The sequence below is a fragment of the Triturus cristatus genome, chromosome 6 (assembly GCF_964204655.1).
Source record: "Triturus cristatus chromosome 6, aTriCri1.1, whole genome shotgun sequence".
Taxonomy (NCBI): Eukaryota; Metazoa; Chordata; class Amphibia; order Caudata; family Salamandridae; genus Triturus; species Triturus cristatus.
The window spans coordinates 909,987,858-910,014,121 of NC_140589.1; the positions used below are offsets into that span (position 1 = coordinate 909,987,858).

The 26,264-nt window shown below is 48.9% G+C and overlaps 1 protein-coding gene across 8 annotated transcripts in view; it reads right to left on the reverse strand.

Annotated features, from left to right (window-relative positions):
• ENPP3 (ectonucleotide pyrophosphatase/phosphodiesterase 3) overlaps positions 1-26,264 on the reverse strand; it is a 783,610-nt gene that overhangs the window by 417,571 nt on the left and 339,775 nt on the right. For all 8 annotated transcript variants that reach the window (XM_085611575.1, XM_085611577.1, XM_085611569.1 and 5 more), the window contains exon 10: positions 23,303-23,412. In XM_085611575.1, the coding sequence (XP_085467701.1) occupies positions 23,303-23,412 (110 nt within the window). The remainder of the gene's footprint in view (positions 1-23,302; positions 23,413-26,264) is intronic.

Sequence of the window (26,264 nt, forward strand, 5' to 3'; positions counted from 1 at the left end):
ACATGGCTCCGCTCGCCCCCATCATCAGAACCTACAGACTCAACATTGTGTCATACGCAGACAACACCCAACTCATCCTCTCCCTATCCAACGAACCCAATTCCGCCAGATACAATTTTTGAGAAGGCGTGGAAGCCGTCACCAAATGGATGAAAAACAGATGCCTACAACTAAATACCAACAAAACAGAAGTACTCATCATGGATCCAAACCCCGATGCATGGAACGACACCTGGTGGCCCCCCACCCTCGGAAGCCCCCCCACCCTGACAGACCACGCGCGCAACATGGAAATCATCCTGGACTCCGAGCTCAAAATGGACTGCCAGATCAATTCTGTCTCGTCCTCCTGCTTCCTCTCCCTGCGCCTCCTACGTAAGACCTTCAAATGGATCCCACTCGAACACAGAAAGACCGTCACTCATGCCCTGGTCACCAGCAGACTCGACTACGGCAACACACTCTACGCCGGAATAAACAAAAACCTCACCCGCAAGCTACAGAACATTCAGAATGCCACCGCAAGACTGGTTCTCGACCTGCCAAGACACTGCTACATCTCCCAGCACCTGCGCACACTTCACTGGGTCCCCATCGAAGCTAGAGTTACCTTCAAGATGCTCACCCACGCCCACAAGGCCCTCCACGACACCGGCCCAGCATACCTGAACAGCTGACTCAAATTCCACGCACCCCAGAGCACCCTACAATCTGCCCAGCTCTCCTACGCTGTGGTCCCCCACACCAGAAAGACCAGAGCGGGAGGCTGCTCCTTCTCCTTCCTCGCAGCCCGAGCCTGGAACGACCTGCCGCTCCACCTCAGACAGACAACATCGCTCTCCATCTTCGCAAGAAACCTCAAAACCTGGCTCTTCGACAGTCCCCCCCTTGATGGACTGGAGCCTGCTAACCACCCCCCCAGCGCCTTGAGACCCTTATGGGTGAGTAATCGCGCTTAACAAACACCTGTTTGATGATTGATTGATTGAGTGATTGAGACACACATCCATAATGACTTCCATTCTCCGAGTAGGCAGCCCCCTCTTTTCATCACTTCCAGCCTAGCACATCAAGGGGGTGGTTCTGGAGTGCTACCCCCTACCTTCCCCTTGCAGGGTGCCACCAATGACTGCCTGTTTGTGCCTGCTCTCTGTAACCCCTCTGTAGCCCCACCCTGGTACTGGTGACACTCTTATTACGCCACTGGAACTGCCATGTCGAAACTGACCCGAGAGATCCTATTTGTGGAGCCGATTCCAGGCAAACTGGCCAAACACACCGTAGAGACTCATCAAATGCCACAGGACACAGCATTTGACATCATAATGAAAGAACTGACAGCCCTTAGATCAACTCTCGTGGAGGCGGTAGATAATATGTCAGCGAACATAAAATCTATCCTCACCTATATCGCCTCATTTAATGTCTGGCTTCAATTCACTGTAGTTTGACTGGATCAAATAGAAAGCAAAATATCTGCCTCTTTAGATTGCAAACAGAACTACTGGTGCTTCTCCAGAGTTCCAGAGTCCCATGAGGGAGTCAATATGCTGGCCTTCCTCACTCATTTTATCACAGCCATTACGCAGCAGTCCTTTGACCCACCCCCTTTAGAGTTTCAGAGGGCACATAGTTTGCCAGAGGCCAGATAGTCTGGGAAGGACGAGACAGAATATAGTTTGCTTTCTATGCCACCAGCAAGCGAGACGGGTATTATGGAGGCAAAACAAACGGATTCTTTTCATACAATGACCACAAAATCTTCAACAAGCAGGACTTTTCACAAGAAACCATGAAAATGTGCAAAATCTTCCTATAGAAACACCTTTGCCTTAAGCAATTGGATACACTACGAGCTCCAGCCCCCCCCCACCCCCCCCCCACGACAATGCTCATCATGTAGGCCAACAAAATGCTGGAGTTTGAGAACCCAGAAAGCTCTCTCTCGGTTTTGGAGTTGGATGCTGCACCAGCATCGGCGATAAGGATGAGGATTCACAGAAAGACAGAAAAGACAAGAGGGCCACGCCAACAACTGATAGGGACAAGGGATGCCAGCAACTAGAAGACGTCACCAGAAATTGAGCCTCAGCTCCCCAACATCAACCTCCAGGACAGCACTCGCAACCTCAGTGTTGGACTTGGCCCTTCTGGCAGGTTCACCCCTAAACTTTTTGCGATTATCTTACCTCTTTCCCTATGGAGTACTAGTGGTTTTAGGCCTCTAGGCCCTTTCACACTGTGTCCCAGTGGAAAGCGTGTGCGCTCTGTGTATGGTTTAGTTAGACTGACCTGCCCTCCCATAGGAATGAATGGGGAATGTGTGTGTCCCTGGTAGTTCCTGATGCGTGGGGAGTGCAGGGCCGAGTTTGGTATGTGCGAACTCGTGAGAGTGAATGCTGCGTGATGATGTGTGCGGCGTTACTGTAGCTAGTGTAGAAGTACCACTTCTAGACGCTGGCATAAATGTGAGGTGACTGTCTGGCGTGCGATTGGCTGGTGTGCCTGGCTCCAGGAGTCAGGATGGGTCTGCCCCAGTGGTGGGTGGAGAGATCTGCATGTTGATGAGTGGGAGGAGTACAACTGGGACCTGAATAGGGCTGGGCTTTCCCCACATAATGGTGGCTCCGCCCCCTGTGGTGCGACTGATGACCCTGGCCTGTTCTGTGAATAGGGAGAGGGGCTGAGCAAAACAAAGTGCTCAAGAACCAGTTGCATCTGGTTCTCTCCTTCCCTGCACCTTGAAACAAAGGAAACCAGTGTATAAAAAGGGGCTGTGACCTCATGTAAGGTTGTTATCTCTTGTTCCTGATTTGAGGGGAGCCTGCTGCTGCTGCTGGGCGCCAGGAGAGACCGCCACTGGGGACTGCCTCCCTGCCTGGAGGGCCCTGTGAGCTGGCCCCTGGGCCCAGCCCTTGCCCCCCTACCTCCTGAAAGACTTTGTCCAGAGCCTTGCCTTGTTGGAGGAGCGCTGTGTTTCCCAGGGCAGAAGCGCTGCACTTTTGGACTAAGGAGCGCCTTCATTTGTGAGCAGCAGCACCGAGCTGCGCGAGTTTCCGTGGGAATCCCAACGTAGGGATTCCCCCGCTTTGCCCGTGGATTATAGCGGGTGCCCACCCCGCATAGTGGTGCTCGTTGGAGGGTGCCCATCCCGCTGATTTAATTATTTTTATAGCGGGTGCCCACCCCGCGTTGCGGTGCTCGTTGGCGGGTGCCCACCCCGCTATTTCCGCCTATTTTCACTTTTAAGACGAAGGCGGGAGCCCACCCCGCGCTTCGGGGAAAGCAGAGGAGAAATCACCGCCACAGCCGGGCTCCCACAGGAAGTCAGGCAGTTCTTGTTGGGACGTGGGTGGGACATCAAGCAGGAAGCGACGGGAGCCTACCCCGCGCTCCTGTACTGGAAGGAGGAAGCCCGGAGTCCGGACGAAGGGCGGGAGCCTACCCCGCCTCCGTCGGTGAAGGAGTGCCCCGCGCTGACAAGAAGCAGGGAGCTGCCGGGAGCCCACCCCGCGCTCCTGGGACCCCAGACCCGGAAAGGAACCGCCGACCAGGTGAGGAGGGGCCGGGGGTGGGAGAAAGCCAAAGCACTTTGCCGGTGCCTGCCCCCACCCACGGGGCCCCAGAGAAAGCTTCGGTGCGCCCCAGTGAGTGAGAGGGGGCTGAATACCCCACAGTGTTGGTGCCGCTCGGGGCACATCCTCGGTGATGGTGACCTTGTCTCAGCTGCACCGCAGAGGCGGGCAGCTGCAACGTGTTGGGGGCATTATTGTTCAAGAGTCCAGAGGGACTCCAACTACGGGGGCATTTTTCTTTGTGGTGATAAGAGCAGCCCCGGAAGGCAGCGGACCGCTCCAACGTTATTCTGGGGCCAATTGGTGTTTTAGAGCCCACGAGGCTCCAACGTTTTCGGGGCATCATTCTTTTCGAGCCCACGAGGCTCCAACGTTTTGGGGGCATCATTCTTTTCGAGCCCACGAGGCTCCAACGTTGGGGGCAACATTGTTTAGAGTCCAGAGCGACTCCAAAGGGGGCATATTTGTTTTAGAGCCCTGACAGGCTCCAACATTTGGGGGCACTATTTTCTCAGAGCCCAGAGAGGCTCCAACGCAGGGCATATGTTTTGAAAGGCACATTGGTGCCCCGGCTCCTTTTCCCAGCTGCCCAGCACTTAGTGGGCAGCTGCAACGTTTAGGTTGTGCCCTGTTGTTTCTGGCGTGCGCAGTCCAGCCCTGACTCTGTGGACAAAGGGCGTTTGAGCCCCTGAAAGGCCAAGTTGGCCTGGGGACAGGTTTCTTGTGTTGTGCCCTCACCTCGGGTACATGATTGTTACCGGTGTACTTTTGCGCCTGCGCATTGCCTTTATGCTGCTTTCACTCCTGAACTGTGTTTATGCATTGGAGATTGTTTTTCCTAGTATAGATTATACTAGTGTGTTCATGGTTCCCTGCGTGATGTGTACCTAAGGTGTTTTAGGATTGCGTAGGGTGTACTTACCTGTTACCAGTGGTTACTGGTTGTGCGCTATATTTTTTATTTGTTCTACATGTCTACATTTACAATTTGGTGATTTGTGATAATTCTGACAGTGGTCCATGTGGCCCTGTCTTGTGTAAATAGTCCCCTGTAAATTCCGCCCAGTGCCAGTTGGCACAGTGTAATTTGTGTGAATATTATCTAATGTGTTTGGTATAATACAAAGGCTATTTGTATATATAACCTTGTGTGGAGTTTCTTTTGTGGTGGGCCTTGCGTGTTGTTGCTGGGGGCGCGCGCAAACGCTTTACACATTGCCTCCGAGATAAGCCTGACTGCTCGTGCCAAGCCACCAAGGGGGTGAGCAGGGGTTATCTTTGACGTGTAACTCCCCAGCCCTGACTAGAGTGGTGGTTTCTGCCTGGCTTTGGCGCAAGCCCTAGCCAACCTGAAATCCCATTTCTAACATTGGTGATCAGCGGTGGGATAGGACTTGCGTTTGCGCTGTACCGCTGCGGCAACTGGCTGCACTACAAAACTGCATTTTAGATAATCACGTATTTGGGGATTATTGTTTTGAGTTCCATTATTTCTTCTCCTAAAGGTGTCCTTTGTGAATTGTGTACTCCTGTTTTAGCTTAGACACCTAGGTTCCTTGTGTTGAACTTTTCTCGAGAACGTCCGCCAAAATGGAGCCTGCTTTTAATTTCTGTGGTCTGTTTAGATACAGTATGTTAGAGTTGGTCAGATTCTGTGAAGAGAGAGACATAGAGGTGGGTGAGTCAGACACCCAGTCCAAACTGAGGGACAACCTGATCCCATGGCAAAAGGATGAATGGGAACGTGAGCCCAGTGAGAAGGAGAGGGCTCGGGCCCCACGCCAAGAGGGTGGTGGGTCTGAGGGGAGCCCTGAGGAGTCTGAAGAGGAGGAAGAAAGTGACAGGACAGGGACGCCAGTAGATAGTGAAGACTCCATAGGTAGGGAGTCCCTTGCTGGGTCCAGTGTCAGGGGCAGCGCCCCATCCCTTTTCCTGTCCCCAGAGGAGTGGGTAGATAGGAGGGAAGAAAGGGAGCATCAGCTGGCATTGGAGAAGCTCAGGTTAGAGCATGCCAAGCAGATGGCGGAGGCTGAGAGGGCCTTCACCAGGGAGAAATTAGCTCTGGAGGGTAAGTTGTCCCCTGAGCGCAGTTGTAGTTGTCTGGATTCCCCAGGGAGGGTAGAGTCCAGTGGTGGCAGCGATATAGAGTCCAGTGCAGGACGTCCCATTCCCAGTTCCCCGAGTATGGTACCTTGTTCCCGAGAGGAGGAGTACAGGTTGAAGTTCAGGGGCAGTAGGAAGCTGTCTCACCAGGATTGGGGGTAGTTTGCGGATGAATGTAGTGATGCACTGGTTGATTGGATAAGGGTTAACACGAAACAGGATTTTGAAGGACTGCTCAATCTGGTTATCAAAGAGCAGATGCTCAGTTGTTGTTTTCCCGGGTTGCGCCAACACCTGTTGGAGTGCGGGTTCACTAGTCCATGGAGACTTGCAGAAGAAGCGGACCGCTGGGAAAGTGCCCAAGGTTCAGATGAGGTATGGGAGAGTACTTCCAACAGTAGTGGCTCAGGTATCTTCCCATCCAGTATGGGGGAAGAGGCTCAGAGTAGCCCAGCTAGTTCCCAGAGTAGTGAGAGGGGTGTAGGGGCTCACGACCTATCTCAGTGGAGTAGAAGTGAGTGGGTGACTTCGAGTCCCCAGAGGCCCAAAACCCAGTCTCAGAGCCTGGATGGTTTCTTCAGGGAACACCAGGTTGGGGGCCTAGGCTGTCCTGTTAGTCCATTTGAGGAGGATCACCTAGTGAATGGAGAACCTGGAGCATCTTTCAGTAGAGCTCCAGTGGTTCTGGTGTCAGGCAGTACCGCTCCAGTAGGGAGGGTGCAGAAGTCCAGCGAGAGGGGTGGCATGGGGCTGTGTTCCCCAGTGGAGGAGCCAATGGGTCAAGGACCAGCCGGGAGGGCTGAGTCTCCTAGAGGTGACCATGGTGACCACACGTCTGTCCTGGGGGATCTTCACGCACTGTCAGGTGGACAGGGGACGGGAGATCTGCGCCAGGCAGACTGTCACGCAACATATGAGGCATATGTTACCCTTGGGGGGATGGTGTGTAAGTCCCCAGAAGTCCTGGAGTGCCAGGCAAGTACTCAGCCAAAGGGTTTAGACCCCTGGTTGGGAGGCCAGGTTCAGGATCAGCCTGACCTGGAGGGAAGGTCGACTGTAAGCAGTGTCCTGACCGATGTAGCTGTTAGGGGCACCACTCCAGTTGGGAGGGTGCCGGACTCTGGAAGGGGGTGCAGAGGGAGGGAGTCCTCGCCTCTGACCCCGGTACAACCTGAGGGGTTAAACCCTAGGTTGGGAGACCAGTTCTCATGAAGAGGTCCTGAGCTGGTGGGTGAATTGTGTTACAAGGTCGCCTCTCAGAGGAAGAGAGGACGGAACCCTAGAAGAAGAGGTAGGGGGAGGAGAGCCACTCCCGTGACTTTTGGTCAGCTTGAGGGTACAGACCCTAGGCTGGAGGATCAGTGGCAGTTTAGAACTGCCCTGATGAGGGGTAGAGTGGAGAATGATTACTATGTGCCAGGGGTTACTACCCCCCACTCTGTGGTTAGGCAAGGACCAGTGGTATCTGGATGGCCTAGGGCCTGGTCCTGGCCGCGGACAGCTGAGGTGTACCAGTGGGGTAGCCATGTTGGTCCGCTGAGTTTTTTCAGAGGGAACCACGTGGTTTCAGAGTGGCGTAAAACCGGAGAGTGTCCCTGCCGTTGCGGGCCTGCGTCCGTGTTTTATCGCCCCAAGCAGGGAAGACCATCACGGTGGTGATCGGTCTACCCTGCGTTTTGGCTGGAAGGTGGTTGTGTTGGACTTGGCCCTTCTGGCAGGTTCACCCCTAAACTTTTTGCGATTATCTTAGCTCTTTCCCTATGGAGTACTAGTGGTTTTAGGCCTCTAGGCGCTTTCACACTGTGTCCCAGTGGTAAGCGTGTGCGCTCTGTGTATGGTTTAGTTAGACTGACCTGCCCTCCCATAGGAATGAATGGGGAATGTGTGTGTCCCTGGTAGTTCCTGATGCGTGGGGAGTGCAGGGCCGAGTTTGGTATGTGCGAACTCGTGAGAGTGAATGCTGCGCGATGATGTGTGCGGCGTTACTGTAGCTAGTGTAGAAGTACCACTTCTAGACGCTGGCATAAATGTGCAGTGACTGTCTGGCGTGCGATTGGCTAGTGTGCCTGGCTCCAGGAGTCAGGATGGGTCTGCCCCAGTGGTGGGTGGAGAGATCTGCATGTTGATGAGTGGGAGGAGTACACCTGGGACCTGAATAGGGCTGGGCTTTCCCCACACAATGCTGGCTTCGCCACCTGTGGTGCGACTGATGACCCTGGCCTGTTCTGTGAATAGGGAGAGGGGCTCAGCAAAACAAAGTGCTCAAGAACCAGTTGCATCTGGTTCACCCCTTCCCTGCACCTTGAAACGAAGGAGCCCAGTGTATAAAAAGGGTCTGTGACCCCATATAAGGTTGTTCTCTCTTGTTCCTGATCTGAGGGGGGCCTGCTGCTGCTGCTGGGCGCCAGGAGAGACCGCCACTGGGGACTGCCTCCCTGCCTGGAGGGCCCTGTGAGCTGGCCCCTGGGCCCAGCCCTTGCCCCCCTGCCTCCTGAAAAACTTTGTCCAGAGCCTTGCCTTGTTGGAGGAGCGCTGTGTTTCCCAGGGCAGAAGCGCTGCACTTTTGGACTAAGGAGCGCCTTCATTTGTGAGCAGCAGCGCCGAGCTGCGCGAGTTTCCGTGGGAATCCCGACGTCGGGATTCCCCCGCTTTGCCCGCGGATTATAGCGGGTGCCCACCCCTCATTGTGGTGCTCGTTGGCGGGTGCCCACCGCGGTGATTTAATTATTTTAATAGCGGGTGCCCACCCTGCTATTTCCACCTATTTTCACTTTTAAGACGAAGGCGGGAGCCCACCCCGCGCTTTGGGGAAAGCAGAGGAGAAATCACCGCCGCAGCCGGGCTCCCACAGGAAGTCAGGCAGTTCTTGTTGGGACGTGGGCGGGACATCAAGCAGGAAGCGACGGGAGCCTACCACGCGCTCCTGTACTGGAAGGAGGAAGCCCGGAGTCCGGACGAAGGGCGGGAGCCTACCCCGCCTCCGTCGGTGAAGGAGTGCCCCGCGCTGACAAGAAGCAGGGAGCTGCCGGGAGCCCACCCCACGCTCCTGGGACCCCAGACCCGGAAAGGAACCGCCAACCAGGTGAGGAGGGGCCCGGGGGTGGGAGAAAGCCAAAGCACGTTGCCGGTGCCTGCCCCCACCCACGGGGCCCCAGAGAAAGCTTCGGTGCGCCCCAGTGAGTGAGAGGGGGCTGAATACCCCACAGTGTTGGTGCCGCTCGGGGCACATCCTCGGTGACGGTGACCTTGTCTCAGCTGCACCGCAGAGGCGGGCAGCTGCAACGTGTTGGGGGCATTATTGTTCAAGAGTCCAGAGGGACTCCAACTACGGGGCATTTTTCTTTGTGGTGATAAGAGCGGCCCCGGAAGGCAACGGGCCGCTCCAACGTTATTCTGGGGCCAATTGGTGTTTTCGAGCCCACGAGGCTCCAACGTTTTGGGGGCATCATTCTTTACGAGCCCACGAGGCTCCAACGTTTTGGGGGCATAATTCTTTTCGAGCCCATGAGGCTCCAACGTTGGGGGCAACATTGTTTAGAGTCCAGAGGGACTCCAAAGGGGGCAATATTTGTTTTAGAGCCCTGACAGGCTCCAAGGTTTGGGGCACTATTTTCTCAGAGCCCAGAGAGGCTCCAACGCAGGGCATATGTTCTGAAAGGCCCAGCACTTAGTGGGCAGCTGCAACGTTTAGGTTGTGCCCTGTTGTTTCTGGCGTGCGCAGTCCAGCCCTGACTCTGTGGACAAAGGGCGTTTGAGCCCCTGAAAGGCCAAGTTGGCCTGGGGACAGGTTTCTTGTGTTGTCCCTTCACCTAGGGTACATGATTGTTACCGGTGTACTTTTGCGCCTGCGCATTGCCTTTATGCTGCTTTCACTCCTGAACTGTGTTTATGCATTGGAGAGTGTTTTTCCTAGTATAGATTATACTAGTGTGTTCATGGTTCCCTGCGTGATGTGTACCTAAGGTGTTTTAGGATTGCGTAGGGTGTACTTACCTGTTACCAGTGGTTACTGGTTGTGCGCTGCATTTTTTATTTGTTCTACATGTCTACATTTACAATTTGGTGATTTGTGATAATTCTGACAGTGGTCCATGTGGCCCTGTCTTGTGGAAATAGTCCCCTGTAAATTCCGCCCAGTGCCAGTTGGCACAGTGTTATTTGTGTGAATATTATCTAATGTGTTTGGTATAATACAAAGGCTATTTTTATATATAACCTTGTGTGGAGTTTCTTTTGTGGTGGGCCTTGCGTGTTGTTGCTGGGTGCGCGCGCAAACGCTTTACACATTGCCTCCGAGATAAGCCTGACTGCTCGTGCCAAGCCACCAAGGGGGTGAGCAGGGGTTATCTTTGACGTGTAACTCCCCAGCCCTGACTAGAGTGGTGGTTTCTGCCTGGCTTTGGCGCAAGCCTTAGCCAACCAAAAATCCCATTTCTAACACTCAGGATAGTTCCCGCTCCCCACTGAAAACTCCCCCTCCTCATTAGTGCCTGTCGCTGGAATGCATTGTTCATCAACCTGGGTAACTTCCCAGGATCCTCCTCATTAGTGCCTGTCCCTGGAATGCATTGTCCATCAACCTGGGTAACTTCCCAGGGTCCAGTATGGTCCCCTACTAGCACTTCAACACACGTCCTTCCATTACAAATTCACAGTACCCCTCACCTGCTTCCATATTCCCTCCACTCCTTTTCTCTGTCTCCCCCCATTCATGAGTTCTGCTGCCCCCTAACTTCTCTCCTTCCTCCCCTTTCTTCCTTGCTTCCTTTTATACACACCCAGGAGCAGGGGCGGCTGGTGACATTTTAAAGTGGTAGGGCGTAAAAGTTCTGGATGAGTGCCTGGTGGCATGCAAGTGTAGCGAGTGAGCTCAACCCCCATAAGGGTGGTTCGGAGGGGTTCTCCCTCTGAATTTTTTTTTTAAAAGAGTGGGCAAATGGGGCATTTTCAAACCTATTACAGGAAACAAGGAGGCTCAACGCCCGAATGCAGGAACCGTTGTTGCATCTTTCTAGCTATTTGGCATTTACATAAGGAAACCCAATGTCCGCTCTCTGAGATTTCAAGATCAATTCATCTTTCGTACCAAACATTTAAGGATAGTAATGTATACCACAACCTGAAATGTGATTATGCACCAAATAACTGGTATTATTATGTAAACAAATAGTATTCAGACTATCTACCACGAAATGATGAAGGATTGAGTCGGTTCTGTTTGTGTTTCCAAGTTTTAACCATTGTCAGTGTAGGTATTTAACCCACAGTGCCAGTTCACTAAATTTACAACAAAATGGCTTTTTAACTACAGACACAACTCTCTGAGGCATGATGGATAGCAATAGCTGCACCAGGGGTCTTGAGGAGTCTGGAGATCAGGGATTTCCTTTTAATTGTTTTATTTTCAATTTTGCAAAAAACGCACAACATAAAAAGCAAATAGTCACTGATGGCAGCATAACAACATGCAACTTGAAGTGATGAAAGAGTGCTGAAGAGAACAGGGATTCTTAAGTACTGAGTAGTAGTGTTCTCCCACTTTGGGGACTTTCTGTTCGCAGTTTGGTCATATAAATTGACGTAGTTTGAAGCAGCCTCCACAGCATGCAGCGCTCATTAAAATCCTTCAAAAAAATTACCAGCAATATCCACACACAAAGACTTATCTTTTTCATTCATGAGTGGAATAAAAATCCATGGCCAAAGATTGCTAAAACTCATCCCAGTACTTTGCTAACTCATGGCTTGCCACATTTATCACAAGCTCTCAATGCCGTTGGTAGTGTCTGGAGCCTGCCAAGATGCCCAGCCTGGTCTACAAGATAAAACAGCCCATCTCACACATGGAGCCCTAGCTCAACCTTGTTTTACTACATTCCCCCCAGATTCTGTATTAGACACTACAGACATGATGAATGCCTCCGTCCACGCTGCAGTAGTGTTCTGCCCTAGATAATACCACTGGCACCCCACCTCTATACTTGATGCCCTCTCTGGGACAGGTCATGATTTCACAACTTGACCGCCAAGCAGACACCACGCAATTATGGATGAAAGTACATGATGCACTAAAGTATAGTTCATTTTTAGGCTATAAAATGTAATATGTCACCAAATCATGCAACCAAATTTGTTTGACTGTTATTATGTAACATTGAGAGTGTTTTTTTTTTACGTGTGCGCTGTATATATCAACTCATATGAATATTTTAAGCTTTTATTGACCTACCCAGAGACTCTTGCACAAGTTAGTAATATACTTGCCTTATATAGTAGGGAAATACAGCTATCAACTAGTCAGCTACATGTTTATGCTGTCTTTGTAATAAACCAGAGGTATTTAATGGCTTGTATTTCTGCACTATTTGGCCACCTTTACAGTAACAGAAGTATTAGTCAGACAGATTTCTTCAGACCATTTACCGAAATAAAGATTCTTTTCAAACGTAGCATGTAAACAGTCCAGCAAAAGCATAGCAGGGATGCCAGGGGACACGGTGCAGGCAAGGAACCGTTATAGCAGTTAGATTAGTAAAAAATACAACAATAGACAGGGTTTAATTGGCACCTTAGGACTTCCGGCCCTGCTACAACAATGGTTACTACGGTCATTTATCTTAGCATAATCTCCATTTTCACAACTACTAGGTGTGTTTTAGGGCCGAGTTACAGATTGAGGCAAAACACAGAGAACAAAGCATGCAAATAGGCTTTGCTCCCACCACGCGCATGTTATTTAAAACACTTAGGGGCAGATTTATGAACCCCTTGCGCCTCATTTACGCCGCCGTTGCGTCACTTTTGTGACGCAGCGGCGGCGCAAATCCTGCGCCATGCTGCGGGATATTTACAACGTGACGCATCTGGGAGATGCGTCACGTTGTAAAGCCCTGCGCCAGCAGTAGGCGTTCCTGCGATGGGGGGGGGGGTTCCGTCGCAGGAACGCCTCCTAAAAGTGGCTGAGTGAAATCTGCAAGATTTCACTCAGTCACTTTTGAGCCCATGCTGCGTCAAAACCCTGCGCCTGCTTGAAGCAGGCGTAAGGATTGACGCAGCATTGTAATGATAGGGCACCCCCGAACCTTGCTGGAGCTGCGTCCGCTTGCGACGCAACTCCAGCAATGCGCCACCTTTCCGACAGGAGATGCGTCACGCATCTGCCCATCCGAGCGCCACGGTGCGCCGCATTGTAAATGCGGCGCATCAATGGTGGCGCACAGGTGGGCAGATGTGTCGCAACTCTTCTGGCGCATCTCTGCTGATTAGCAGAGATGCGCCAGACGTCATAAATCTGCCCCTTAGTATACGCTGATTGCCAAAGTCTGTGAAAATGTTACAGGGCTGCTCACAGCCCTTGGAGGTGAACGTTAAAGGACTTTGTTTAGCGCATGTAAAAGGCTTTTGACACAGTGAGGATTCACCGTGCAGGAGCAAAGTGTGTGCACCCACCTAGCAGGGAATGACACACAAGGGTCAGGCAGAGGTGTTACTGCAGGCTCAGCCCAGACAGGAGACCGGGGGTTTGCAGTCAAAATGCAAGGTACATTCAGACAGAAACAGGGTGGGGGTCTGAATGGACTCCCATTTCCCGTATACAACAACTGCGACACAATCTCGCGGCATACCCTGGTTTCAGCATCCGATGATGCAAGAGGTGAAATGTTATACATGGTCTCAAATACTTGATCATAAGCTCCCGCCTACTCCATGTGGCGCCAGTCCTTGGGCTACAACTACCTGGCGTAGCTGCCAGAAACAATATTGTATGTGTACGTCCGTTTATGTCAGTACCAGACGATACCCTCTTTTTAGCGCCCCCCGAGGACATTTACCCTGGAAACGGTCATTCTAGTGCCCCCTCTATACCCGAGATATCTTCTCTTCCTGTCTCTCGGGATCTCATCCGTTCTCCAATTACCTGTGCTTACTCCCGTGGCACCCAATTACTGTCTCTTCTCATCTTTGCCCATCTGAACTGTGGCACCTTTGTGTTGGACCCGGCCCTGCTAGCCCGTGGTACAAACGGAACAAGGTTTCCATCCCCTGGCATTGCCCGCTGGCCTACCTATGTTGCAGTCTCTGGCCCCAGGGTCTGGATAAATGTGTTTACTCTGTGTGAAACCTCACCCCTCCCCCAGTCTTGATGCCTGCGGTTCACCCCAAGACGCTTTAACGTGAAAATATGTTGTTTCTGGTCTGGGTACCTTTAACACATTGAGTGCCCCCGTCCATTCTACGACTATATGTTTACGTAATTATGTGAAAGCCTGCAACCCTTCTCCATTCCTTCAATGTGCCAGCTCCCCGCGTAGCAGGCTGTGCCTACCGATTCTTGAAATTCGTGGTACCCTCTGTAATACACTCAATGGCCTGCCACTCTGTATGTGTACTCTTCCATGATAGGTAGTGTTATCTGTTACACTCTGGGATTCACTGCCATTGTATCTTTCGCTCGCCCTGTGAACTTAGTCGCAGGTCGTGCTCTAATACTCGCGGGGGGGGGGGATCCGGGAGTGTTAGGGGTTGTGCGTGGCACGGCGGGGAAGATTAAAATAAAGCACCACCATTATTAAGGAAAAACTAAACTTACCGGATCCGCGCCGCCTCTGCGAGTCCTCCTGGGCTGGGGTCCGACTCCCACGTTGGCGCCTTGGCAAGTACCGCCTGCTCTCAGCCAATCCAGACGATGCTCCAGCAGCAGCACCAGGATTGGCTTGAGCAGTAGTGCGCATGGTCTGTTTAGGGCTTAAAATTCTTTGCGACCAGCCCGAACATGCGCGCTAGGCTGCTCATTAGAAGAGTGGTATGGAACAACTCTCGCTCTTCTAATGAGCAGCCTAGTGTGCGCATGTTCAGGGCTGGTCGCAAAATGTCTAAGCCCAAAACAGAACATGCGCACTCTTGCTGTGCCCTCTGCCGAACGACATGTGGAATCTGTGGATGTCAATCAGACACTGTCACTTGCAGCTGAACTCTAGTGCTGCCCCGCCCTCTTCTAAGCCGACTGCCTCCGGCTCAGGCGGCCTGGGAATCGGATACAGGCCAGGATTGCATTGTGTGTGAGAGTTAGAGTGACGGTCACGGCAACGCTTGGTGGGGCAACGCCCAAGTGCCCCAATGGAAGCACCACCCCTGCCCAGGAGATAATGTGGGGATCAGCAGGGAGGAAGACTGATAACCTAGGTGACACAATGGCCTGATACAGATCCGGCTGCTCGAATGTGGGACTTTTCACCCTAACAAAGTAAGTTTTATCGCTCATTGTAGCAGGAACACGCCTGGTATCTTATTATAATTTCTGGGTTCCCTACACATCCTTCACTATTCACTTGTCAAGAGGAACCACTGTTCATCAAATAGTGAGCGTCTCCCATGAGCTATTCTCCACTGCCCCCGTATTTTAGAGACCAGCGATAGGGGGATTGGGCCCCCCCTTCTTTCTTACTTACATCTGTGGCATATCTACCTTTTCCATGCCCTACCACAAGGCTATACCTCGTTTACTCCTACAGTTCTCTTACATTACATCGGCTTGACTTTACATTGTCCTTTATCGTCACCAACCGGCTACATCCCCCAGCACTTCTTCTTCCATCCAACATAGCACAGAGATGGCCAGAAACACTAGGTTTTCCATAATCTCTCTAAATGTGAATGGCCTCACCCCATAAAACTGAAGAAAATACTCCACTACATGCAGTCTACAGGGCCAAGAGACCCACCTCACTGACCTGAGAATTCAAAAACACAATGCCTGTAAGTTAGCCTAAGGTGACAATGTTACTCCCTCCTCCAAAATACACCGGAAAAGTAGGGTGGCCATAATGAATTCAAATAAGCTACCACTACAGGTCCAAAAGATATGGAGGGACCTGTAAGGTCATTATGTCTTGAGCGAGTGTCTATACATGATACGTCACTCTTACTAGACTTCATATACCCTCCGGTTACCATAAAGAAACTCACATTTGATACCATTGCTAGAATCCTACACCAACAACCGAAAACTGATGTTCTTCTCGGTGGAGATTGGAATATGTTTCTAGACCAATTCCTGGACAAATCAGATCACCCGTCATCTTACCCATGCCCAGATAGGGGTTGGTTGCTAGATATGTTGGCTGACTTCTCCCTAACAGATCCATTGGTGGCTGAACCTATCTCACTATAAACTTCTGGGACGATCACTATAAACTTCAGGTTCCTTTCTTTAGGTATTTCTGATGGATAATTAGGGGCAGGTTCATCACCAGGGTTATACTGGCAGCAGGCAAGGCAACCATACAGATTATGAGACCGAGCAACATGGTCGATGCCCGGTGGAGCTGCCTTGATAGATATAGAGGAGATCGGCTCTGGTTTACCCCCCTCCATCACCTACCCAGCCGGACAGTCCCGCCACTGTATCTCCCTCCTCCCAGTTATTCGGCAGTCCCCTTGATTGAATCTTTGCAGCTTTCATTGACTTGTGCAGCTGAAATGACCATTGCCCTTTGTCAACAACCCCTTGAGTCTGCTACACCCTTCTCTTCTTGTTTGGCCTTGCGTAGCACCCTCTCACTCCCCCTTCACTCCTCTTCCATTTCTAATATGCAACCGTCTCAATGAAGAAGTCGGGCATTGATTGTTTTTGGTTCCCCGGTTCCTCTCTGAGTTTCGACTCGCTCATCTGACTTTTTGGTACCCCCTTATATTCTCTTCCCCTTGTCCGGTCTCCCAGACTTGAGCTGTATTCAATCATCCGTTTCTTTTCTCCCTTCTACCATCTATGCCCCCATGACTCGTTTTCTATGTTATCGAATTTTGCTCTATTAACTGATGCATTCAGGTAACACTGTTTTTTTTTCTCCATCCTATGTTTTTCTTGAGCAACTCATGTAACTAAGTAACACTGTTCTTTTTGTAACGATATTCCTCATGTAAAGCGCTCTGATACCTCCGAGTCTAGACAGCGCTATATAAAACTTTTCAAATAAATATGAGAGACACTGCTAGCAGGAATTTGGAGGGCAGCTACTCATGGGTTAACTTTAGAGCTGCGGTTTGTAACACAGATGGTTACTAACTCCTCCCGTCATTCTGCAGAAACCCTAAGGCAACTGTTGGAGGTGAAACACAAACTCACCAATTTGTACACCTGCCAAGGGAGGGAGACTCCTGGCCCTGCAACTGAGGCAACAGGTAGCTGACCGTGCCATCCCAGCAATCATAGGTACTTAAGGGGCCACTTTGATGCATGCAACCGAAATATTTGAGGCTTTTAGGGAATTATACAGTTCCCTATACTCTTCAAATGGCATGGACACCTAGCCAGAGATGGAAGAGTTCCTGCCCAAATACACACTCCCTAAGTATTATGAATTGTACAAAGGTGTTTGTACAATTCATAATACTCTGCTGGATACACATCAACCTCAGCTCCCTGGCTCAAGTCCTGCGGCAGGTACGGTCTGACACAGAAAACAACTTGCTGGTCTCCCTAGATGGTGAAAAGTCATTTGACAGGTTTGAATGGGCATACCTATTTAGAGTCTCACAGAACATGTGCTAAAGTTAGATATTTCTCTCTAGAGTTGAGTCCGGAGGCTTTACTCATTCTTCACCGCCAGGGCCACTTGGAATAGTCACACATCCAGCCTTCGAATGTACTAAGGGGCACAAGGCGGGGATGACCCCTATCCCTGCTTCTATTAATCTTAGTCCTGAAGCATTTAGCGATCTCCATTATGGAAACAGCTGATATCCAGGGGATAATGATGCCAGAAAATTACAAAAGATGCTACTATATGTGGACAACATTTTGGTCATGCTCTCAAACCCAGGATCTTCTGTGAGAGCCTTCATTGACCTGATTTCCCATTTTTCACGACTGTCCTGTTATAAGATGAGCAGGAAAAAATAATGGTAGCCCTTGAGGGTCACCCATCTAGATGGATGCCAGAAAAAATAAGATACTTGGGGATCATGGTCACACCACGGTTTACAGGAAGGATCAAACACAATATTTTTTTTATAAACCAATTTTATTAGTTTTTGAGAGAGTAAATATAACAACAAAGGATATTGCATTCCAGTCAGTCCCAACCGCCCCACCCCACAACAATCACTGAGGAGTAGAATTGTCAACAAGTACTGTCTCCGACACGGAGCACAAGGCATAATAATCCCATTTGCACCAAATCTTGGTAAACTTCTGAGGACAAAGGTCGAACACAATATTACACCTCTAGACTCGAAAGTATAAGTGGATTTGAATAGATGGACACATCTTAATTTGTCTCTCAGGGAGAAGGTTCAAATACCTAAAATGAACGTAGCACCCAGAATCACATACCTGTTCAGTATGATTCCTGTTCGCATCCCAAACCACCTAATATCCACCATAGCAGATAAAGCCCTGAAACCCTTTCTTTGAGGTGGGCGGAAACCACGTGTTAAACTGGGGACATTCTGTGCCTCAACATAGTGCTGATATAGGCAACGCTCCCCACGCATGATGAACATCTCATGCACTGCAATAAATAATCACACAAAACCAGGTTTGTTGAAAAACAGTTTGCTGCAGGTTTATTACATACAAGAAGTTTGCCAACCTGGTGGGTTAACTTACGGGTGATCCTAGGGCAGGCAGTGGTGACTGACCTGAGCTGCCCCGCCCGCCTGATGAGCCAAACTGAACCTTGGTCAACCCCATAGATGCTACCATCTACCTGGGTGATTTTGCCATTTTAATTACCTTGGATCCCCAGTCCATGACCTTACTCACGTCTTTTTTGGGGCAGAGCATTGCAAGAGAAGCCCCCGTTTGCTCAGGCTGACAACTGCCCGAAGGACTAGCGGGGCCAGGGTCCTGCCGTTAAGATTTCTGGGGTTTGGTATAGGGCACCCCTGTTGAGCTCCTGAAGAGGGTATCACCTCCCAAAAAGGGTGTATCGACGGGCAGTCACAGAAGATGTGCAGCAGGTCACAGTCAACATGGGGACAGCACCAGTAATTTGCGTGAGGCCCACTGCTCGTAACTTCACGAGAGTTTAGTGCCAGTCATGCAGTGATTTAAAAAGGCAAAACTTCAATCAAGTCGCTCGTGCCCCGTGATCAAGCGCCTCCAGGAGTTCAACCCAATCCTCCGCTTCATATTCCATCTGGAACCTGGTTTGCCATGTGGTGCAGAGGCTATTGAAGAGGGGCAGGGCAAAAAGATGGAGGCTTAGGAGCTATAGAAGCCGGACATCACCCCGCGGAAGTGGCTCCATGTCCTCGGAGAGGAGACCACAGGAGAGGATTGAGGGACCCAGGGTTGCGTACCTAGGCAGTGATTTAGCCTATGCAGTAGCTGCAGGTATCGCCAGGACTGGCTGGATGAGAGGCTAAATTCCTCAAAGAGCATCGCGAAGGATTTGAGGGCACCCTGTTCGAGGATCTGATGTAGACTGCTGATGCCCGCTGAGTGCCATGCCTCTTAGTTCAACATAGGCTAGAGTTGCCCCACAGTGGTGCGTGGTCATGGAGAAGAGGGTCTACCCCAAAGAGGTGGTGGGTATGTCACCATGATATTACCATGGCTTGCAGCATTGGGCTGGCGGAGTCCAACATGCGAAAGCCACTGTTGTAGAGTGGGTGCAAATCCTGTGGATATTCCGGCAGTGCACACTCTACTAACACCCACTACGGTGGGTCCGGAGTCCTGGGAAGCATGTAAGCAAGCCCTGATGAGTGAAGGGCTGAGGCATAGTGCTCAACCGAGGGAAGACCCAGGCCCCCATATGAGCTGTGAGACAGGAGTTTGGCACTGGCCAAGTGGGGGCGGGAGGCCCCAGGCGAAATAGTGTATTCTCTATTTCATTAAGGAGTGAAGGGCCAATAAGGGTAGCATACCAAGGAAGTAGGTATAGCAAGGCAGTGTCACTATTCTCATTGCCTATAACCTCCCCCATAACGTGAGTCCGAGGTGGGCACACGTCTTAAAATCCAGCTCCATATGTGCCAGCAGGGGATCGAGGTTGTCTGCCACTATTCTTTCCAAGTCTCTGTTTACATAGACCCCCAGATATGTATAGCGCGATGACTTCCATTGGAAGGAGTAGGCTACGCTTGGCTTTAAGATGTTGACTGTGAGGGTAAGCGATGGGCATGCTTCCCAAGGGATGGGGAGCTTCTACACCCCACAGCCTTAGAAATATAACCAGTTTTTGGCAACATGTTAAACAATTACTAAGACAGTGCTGCCACGTAAACAGCGCCTCGTGTCTGAAATCGTCATCAGTCAAGTCAGACACGTGTCTAACCCAGAAGTCTTTTTCCCAATTGTTTTTGCTGCAACCATTTCAGTGCTGCCTTCAAAGGTGTGCGGACATGGTCAATATCATTGCAGTGTTCTTGACTTCTGATGTGTATATTTGTTGAACAATGGTATTATTATGTGTTAGAAATGGGGCTCTCTAGTTGGCAGTATCTTGCACCCTATCCAAGTAGGGACTCTTATTCTAGACAGTGTAAGGGGCTTACACAGTTAAGATAACCCCTGCTCACCCCCTTAGTAGACTTGCATTAGCAGTCAGACTTATCTCAGAGGCAATGTGTAAAGCATTTGTATAAAACACACACAGTAGCACAGTGAAAACACTACAAATGGACACCACACCAGTTTAGAAAAATAATCAAACGTTATCTGAATAAAACAAGACCAAATATCCAACATACTCACGTAAAGATTGGAATTTTGCAAGAATAAACCAAAAATACAGTTCCTTGAAGTTGATAGCGCCAAAAGCTATCACGGTGCCATGAACAACACAAATCCAACAGTTCAGTGGTGTGGCATTGGGATGACCCGCAAAACAGTACCTTTGGAAATGAAGAGCCCTTGAGGACTTTGGGTTGAGATCCGAAGATGAGGCGTTGCCGGCGTCAGCAGGGGTGGGTTCAGGAAAGCTGTGCAGAAGTCGGTGAGACCTTGAAGTCACATGTATTGCATTTACCAGTGCTTATTTAGAGTCTTGGAAAGAATAGTATCATAGAAGCAGAGCCTCCACTGGTTCTGTCACTGAGTGCAGACGGTTAGTTTCGCATTATTGAGTGCTGGTGGACTGTCACTCATTTTTTATGCCCATGTCCGGTATGAAACGTATGGCAGACACGGCACAGAAACTATAGAATGAAAATTGAGGCCATTTGGTTTTTTTGCTTAGAGAAAACAAACTCCTGCTTTGAGAATTTGTTTTCCCTAAAACTGAGTGGTATGTTTCCACATGGCGCTTGGCCCATTCAGCAAACTTAAGTGCTCTAAGGGAGCCACGGCTGCTCCGTTCTAAGCTATAAAGATCCCTGCCATGTAGTCAGGGAACTCTGATTTGGGCAGACTGACCTCTGACTACTTAGGGAGTCATTAGTATGGCGGGCAGACATACCCCCGGGAAACGGGACCGCCCGCAATGCATGCGGCGATCCCGCAACTACAATTAGGATGCGCCCGCACGCCTGCATGTTAACAGCTTTTCCACCCGGTAGGCAATCGGGCGGATTGCCTACCGCCAGAAAACCGGCGGACGGTCTTTCCGTCCGCCGGGGTCCCCCCGCCATAGTAATATGGCGGGGGGGAATTGGCATGCGGGCGGGAAAGAATGTCGGGCAGATTGCCACCGCCATGCAGTCGGTGGCAATCCGCCCGACATTCTAATGGGCCTCCTAGCATCTTCACATAACGGACTAGCAGACCATCCACCAGAGTCCAAATGACCCACTAAGTCTCTAAGGCTGTTATTTGAGGGGTTCAAAATGTGAACTCTAAAAAAGGTTTCAGCACTGCTCTTTTATGTATTAGGAAGAGAGGATATAATATGAAGAGTATTATGTCTTTGATTTGTGACTTGAAGTATCACAACTTTGTTGATGAAAACGTACCTGATTTTCAGATTTTGTTTTTCTAATGAAAACATTTACTAAGGGCCTGATTACGAGTTTGGCGACCTTGGAGCGGGGCGCCACGCCAGCTCCCCGCTCCAAGTCTAACAAACTCGACCACCCGCCAGATTACGAGTTATCTCGTGGTCTGGTGGGTGGTCCTTTGGCGTCCCACGCCGTGCCTATTAAAAATGTACTGCAATGGAAACGCCAAAGCCTGTTCCTGCACGGCATGGACTGTAAAGTCCATGCCTTGCAGGAAAGCGGGTGAGATCCCACCGGGAGGCACTACATGTGCCCCCCTGCATGCACCCTATGACCCTCAGGCAACAGGGAGGCCTGTGGAGCCCCCTTTGTTTCCACACCGCCATGAAAACTGTGGCAGTGAGGAAACTCCTAAAATGCTCTGCAGTGCCGCAGCGGTACCACCAGCAAGTTAGGGTCTCTGACTGCCAGGCGATCCATGTTCCCCAGCAGTTGCAGCAGTCCTGTAACAGTCCCATATTTGTAATACGGCGGGTGGACCACCACTCTGGTGATCCAGGGGTTCGGCTGTTCGATGGACATCTGAACTCGTAATCAGGCCCTAAGTTATTACAGGGTGGAATTTTGAATGTATTGTTTGTAACAAACTGTTTCAAGAAAATTTAATTTTGATAATTTGCTTTAATGAGAAGGCCTACTGTCCGATTAAAAAAAAAACTCTCTAGTTTCTTCAGCTATTTCTTTGCTCTCTCACTCTCATCTTCTCTCTGTTTCCTTATCTCATTCTTGAATAAAGTTTACTTTTGAAGAAACACGTTCTCCGCCGGCCGGTGGTTGTAGGTGGGTGTAATGTTTATGATTGCAGCATACTTAATATAAATATTTAAACCATTAAAAAAAAGCTGTTTATCCACTTAAATTCAACTTAGACGCACAAAAACCTTCATTTAACAATTGTGAATCTATGCTTGGTGTTCTCAAACGTGGATTTCACTCGCATAAGTGGAATACCTCCAACATGGGTTTTTATGAGTAAATTTTCCATGGCCAGGAAGAGGGCATTCTAAGGCACAAATACTCTCTAACGTTTGGACATATGTAAAATCTGACATGTTTGTTGGTGTTCATAAACATTTCACTGTCACATTCTCACGCGGACATGGCCAGACAATTACTCTTCTCTAGGACAGAGCAGAGTTCTTCTTCAGAGTGGGAATGGAGAGCGAAGACCTCAACATTAGAGAGGTTGTAAAGAGAGGGATTATTTCACAGATAAAAATATTGTCCTTGTATTAAAGTGCAATTAATCCAACCCATTGCATTTTCACTTGCATAAATGCAGTTGCTTAAAGGGGTACGAGGTGCAATAATGCGCGGATCTAAATGATCTTAACAAATTCGAAGAAATCTGAAACTATCACAGCTTCACATGTGCACTCATGGTCTCGTTTTGAATTCCTAAAAATAAAAAATGTCTTTTAAGTGTAGAAGCGAAAGCTATAGGAATACATTTATGATGTTCTTAAGAATATGGCTCATAAATGTAAAATGTCTAAAATGAAGAAACCCTAAAGAATATTGTCCCAGTTCGAGGATGTGCCATTTTTATTTTATAACTGTAATCTTTCACCGGTGTATTACATATTTAAAAACAAGCATGCAACATTAAACATTTGTATTGGCTGAGCCAATCTAAACATACCAGTCAAGGTGCCAATAATAATTGAACAATAGCCTACTTGTTGAATAGCTTGTATAAATCAGGATACGTTCCATTGATCTTGACATCAGATCCAGGCCAAAAGTATGTCCCGGCCTTCAAATTCTGATACATGGCAGTCAGCCAGATCTGGAGGAAGCAGAAATAAAGCAATGAATAACACATATACAAGTACTTTACTACACTCTTAACTAAATACTACATACACAATTACAAATATTTACAAAATGGCAGTTAGAAAAGCAATCTCTCCCAAGAAGGGGGGGCAGGAGGCACAAACTAGGTGGAGTTCAAAACATGTGCCCTAGAAAAAGGCGACTCACTCTCTAAACTCTGACTAGACGGCACATTTCTGAGGCATCTTTAATCTTATGTGCACCAGCTGATTGTAACAACTATAGCAATCATACCGCTTATACAAACCCATAGCAGACTGTATAAAGATATGCAAATATGAAAACGCAGGCCTTTGTGAAGAACAAATACAACCTTAAATTAAGCCTACATATTTTAACGATACCAGTATCCTGCTGAATTGTAAGCCTATTGGCTTTTTCACAATAATTATGGGCATCCACCATCAAAAGCCTAACCCACTGACTTTAATATTCCTACAAAAAAATCATTGAGATTATATATTTCTTCTTTTAGTCCATGTTTCCAAACAACCATTCAGGACTTATAACACAAATGGGCATATGTTCAAGCCACTATTACCACCGCAACGTCACTTTTATTGCCGCTGTTATGGCGATTCAGGCTGTGCCTTATTTACAAGGCAGCGTTAAGCCACTTAACATGGCTTAACGTAAATAAGGCCCCCTTTCACTCTATGATTAGCGTGAAAGGGGAGGGCAATGGGTGTTGCTGTTGGCGTTTCACGGCAACACCCATTGTTTTTGACGTTGCCCCCTATGTAAAATGGTGGTATACATAGGAGGCAGCACCAAAATTAAGACCAGAAAAACCTGGTCTTAAGTTGGTGAAACGAGGAGAAATGCAATATTTCTCCTCGTTTTTGCTTTTTCCATTTGAGCTGCCTTGTGCAGCATAAATGGAAAAGGCAAAATGCCATGGATTGTTTATGTACAGGAAGGTGCCCCTTACATGGAATTTCCAATGTATACATTTACCATCTGCTCTAATCTCTGGGGGGAAGTGCAAAGTGTGAGAGAGGAGTATGGCAGAAAGAGAGGAGGGGAGGTGAAGATTCTGGCAGGAAGAAGAGGAAGAAGGCTTGAGTCCTGATGCAGCCAGACTCATGTGATATATCTTTGCAGATATACCGCTCAGTAAAATCGAGAACAATTCACACCTTAAAACCCAGTGTGAAAAACGGACTCTCTATGAATCAAGAAGAGCGGAATTCCAAGAGGTAATTCTGCTCTGCCTACTCCGTACTGATGGCCTCAATGGTGTGCCTGCCCCTCTGACAGCTCCAAAGTGTAAAGATGATCATTTTTCCTGGTCCATGATTTAAAGGGTACTCCTTTGTGGTTTGGGCTTGTCTTCCAACACAATGATGTGTCTGCAGCCGCGTGGAGAAAATCTTTCATTTTTCTATGTCTTCACTTTAATTCTGTTGCACCAGCTGGACTAATCACTCTGCTAAGCAGTTCTACTCCCTTACCTTTGGGGCACTCGAACACTCTGGTGGTGGACAGCCTGGCAGGCCCTTTGGGCCATGCACTCTCTTGTTTTCCCAACACCAATACAATCAGGCCAAATTGAGATTTCATATCTCTCTAGAATGGGCCCATTATGTTTGGGAGGCTTTAATTAGCCCACTGGTACAGTAGTGCAAATAACCATCCCAGCTGGGCGGCTCAAAGCATGTATTTCAGCCTGGCTCTAGGAAACATGCCAAGTAACTGTCTATGAGAAAAAAACCATTTAGAGTAAGACATAGTCATTTTATGAGTTTGTGACCCAGCAATTAATTAATAAGACCATGTCAATGACACCTATATTTCATGCCAATCACGTGTTTTAGGCATACATTATTCAAAGTGCAAAACATTTTAAACACTACAGATTTACACTTTAGACAAAAAGAAATGGTCCCAATGAATTATACGGCCTTCGCATGCTACAGTCAATTAAATCGGGGTCTCATCAGTGACAGTGCTGCCTGTGTGCAGATGACAGGCAGAGTCAGGCAAAAATTATTTTCATTCAGCTTTCATATGTGTGAACACACGTGTGCATGTGTTCCCTTACATCTGATTCTGAGACCATCACCCCCGATGCACACTAGTGGTCTTTATTTTAAATGGGCAAACCAGGTTACCGCTTAACAATACTTTCACATGGTGTTTTCAGTAGATTAATCTGCATTATGGGGTCCCACACCACAGCAGAAGTCCAAACTCAGTAGTGCAGAAGTGAAACAGCTGGCGGTTTTCATGGGTTAGAAGGCTATTTCCTACATTACATATGTTTAATGTATGTATTTGTATAACATAGATAACTTAGCGTGGAGTTATTTACCTTACAAATTCCCCCTTCGGTTTGAGACATGTAGAAATACCAGTCACCATGCTTACAGACCACTATTTAGAGGCAAAGCACTCTGAGAATGATCTCTTCTGGATTATCATTGATTAACCTAATACTCCAGCTAAGAATACCAATTCCAAATCCATACTTTTGGAACGAGAACAATGCTGGATTTACAAACTCAATGATCATATGTCATGGCACCTTATGAACACATTGAAATAATTTCCCTGGCAATCAGGGTCTTTCACAGATACAAGAGTGCCACAGGCTGTAAAAAAAGGGGGGAGTGGTGTGCGTTCGGTGTTCATATGAGAATCAATGATGACTAAAGGAAGCAAGGCCCACAGAAAAGCCTGTAAAGGAAGGGTACTCTTCCTGTACAAAATACCATATCTAGACAAGTTTAAAAAGTTAAAAAAGTTCCCCACTTTGTTTGTGTGTAGCACGCATGCAAATTTCTCCTGTTAGCGCCTCCTTTG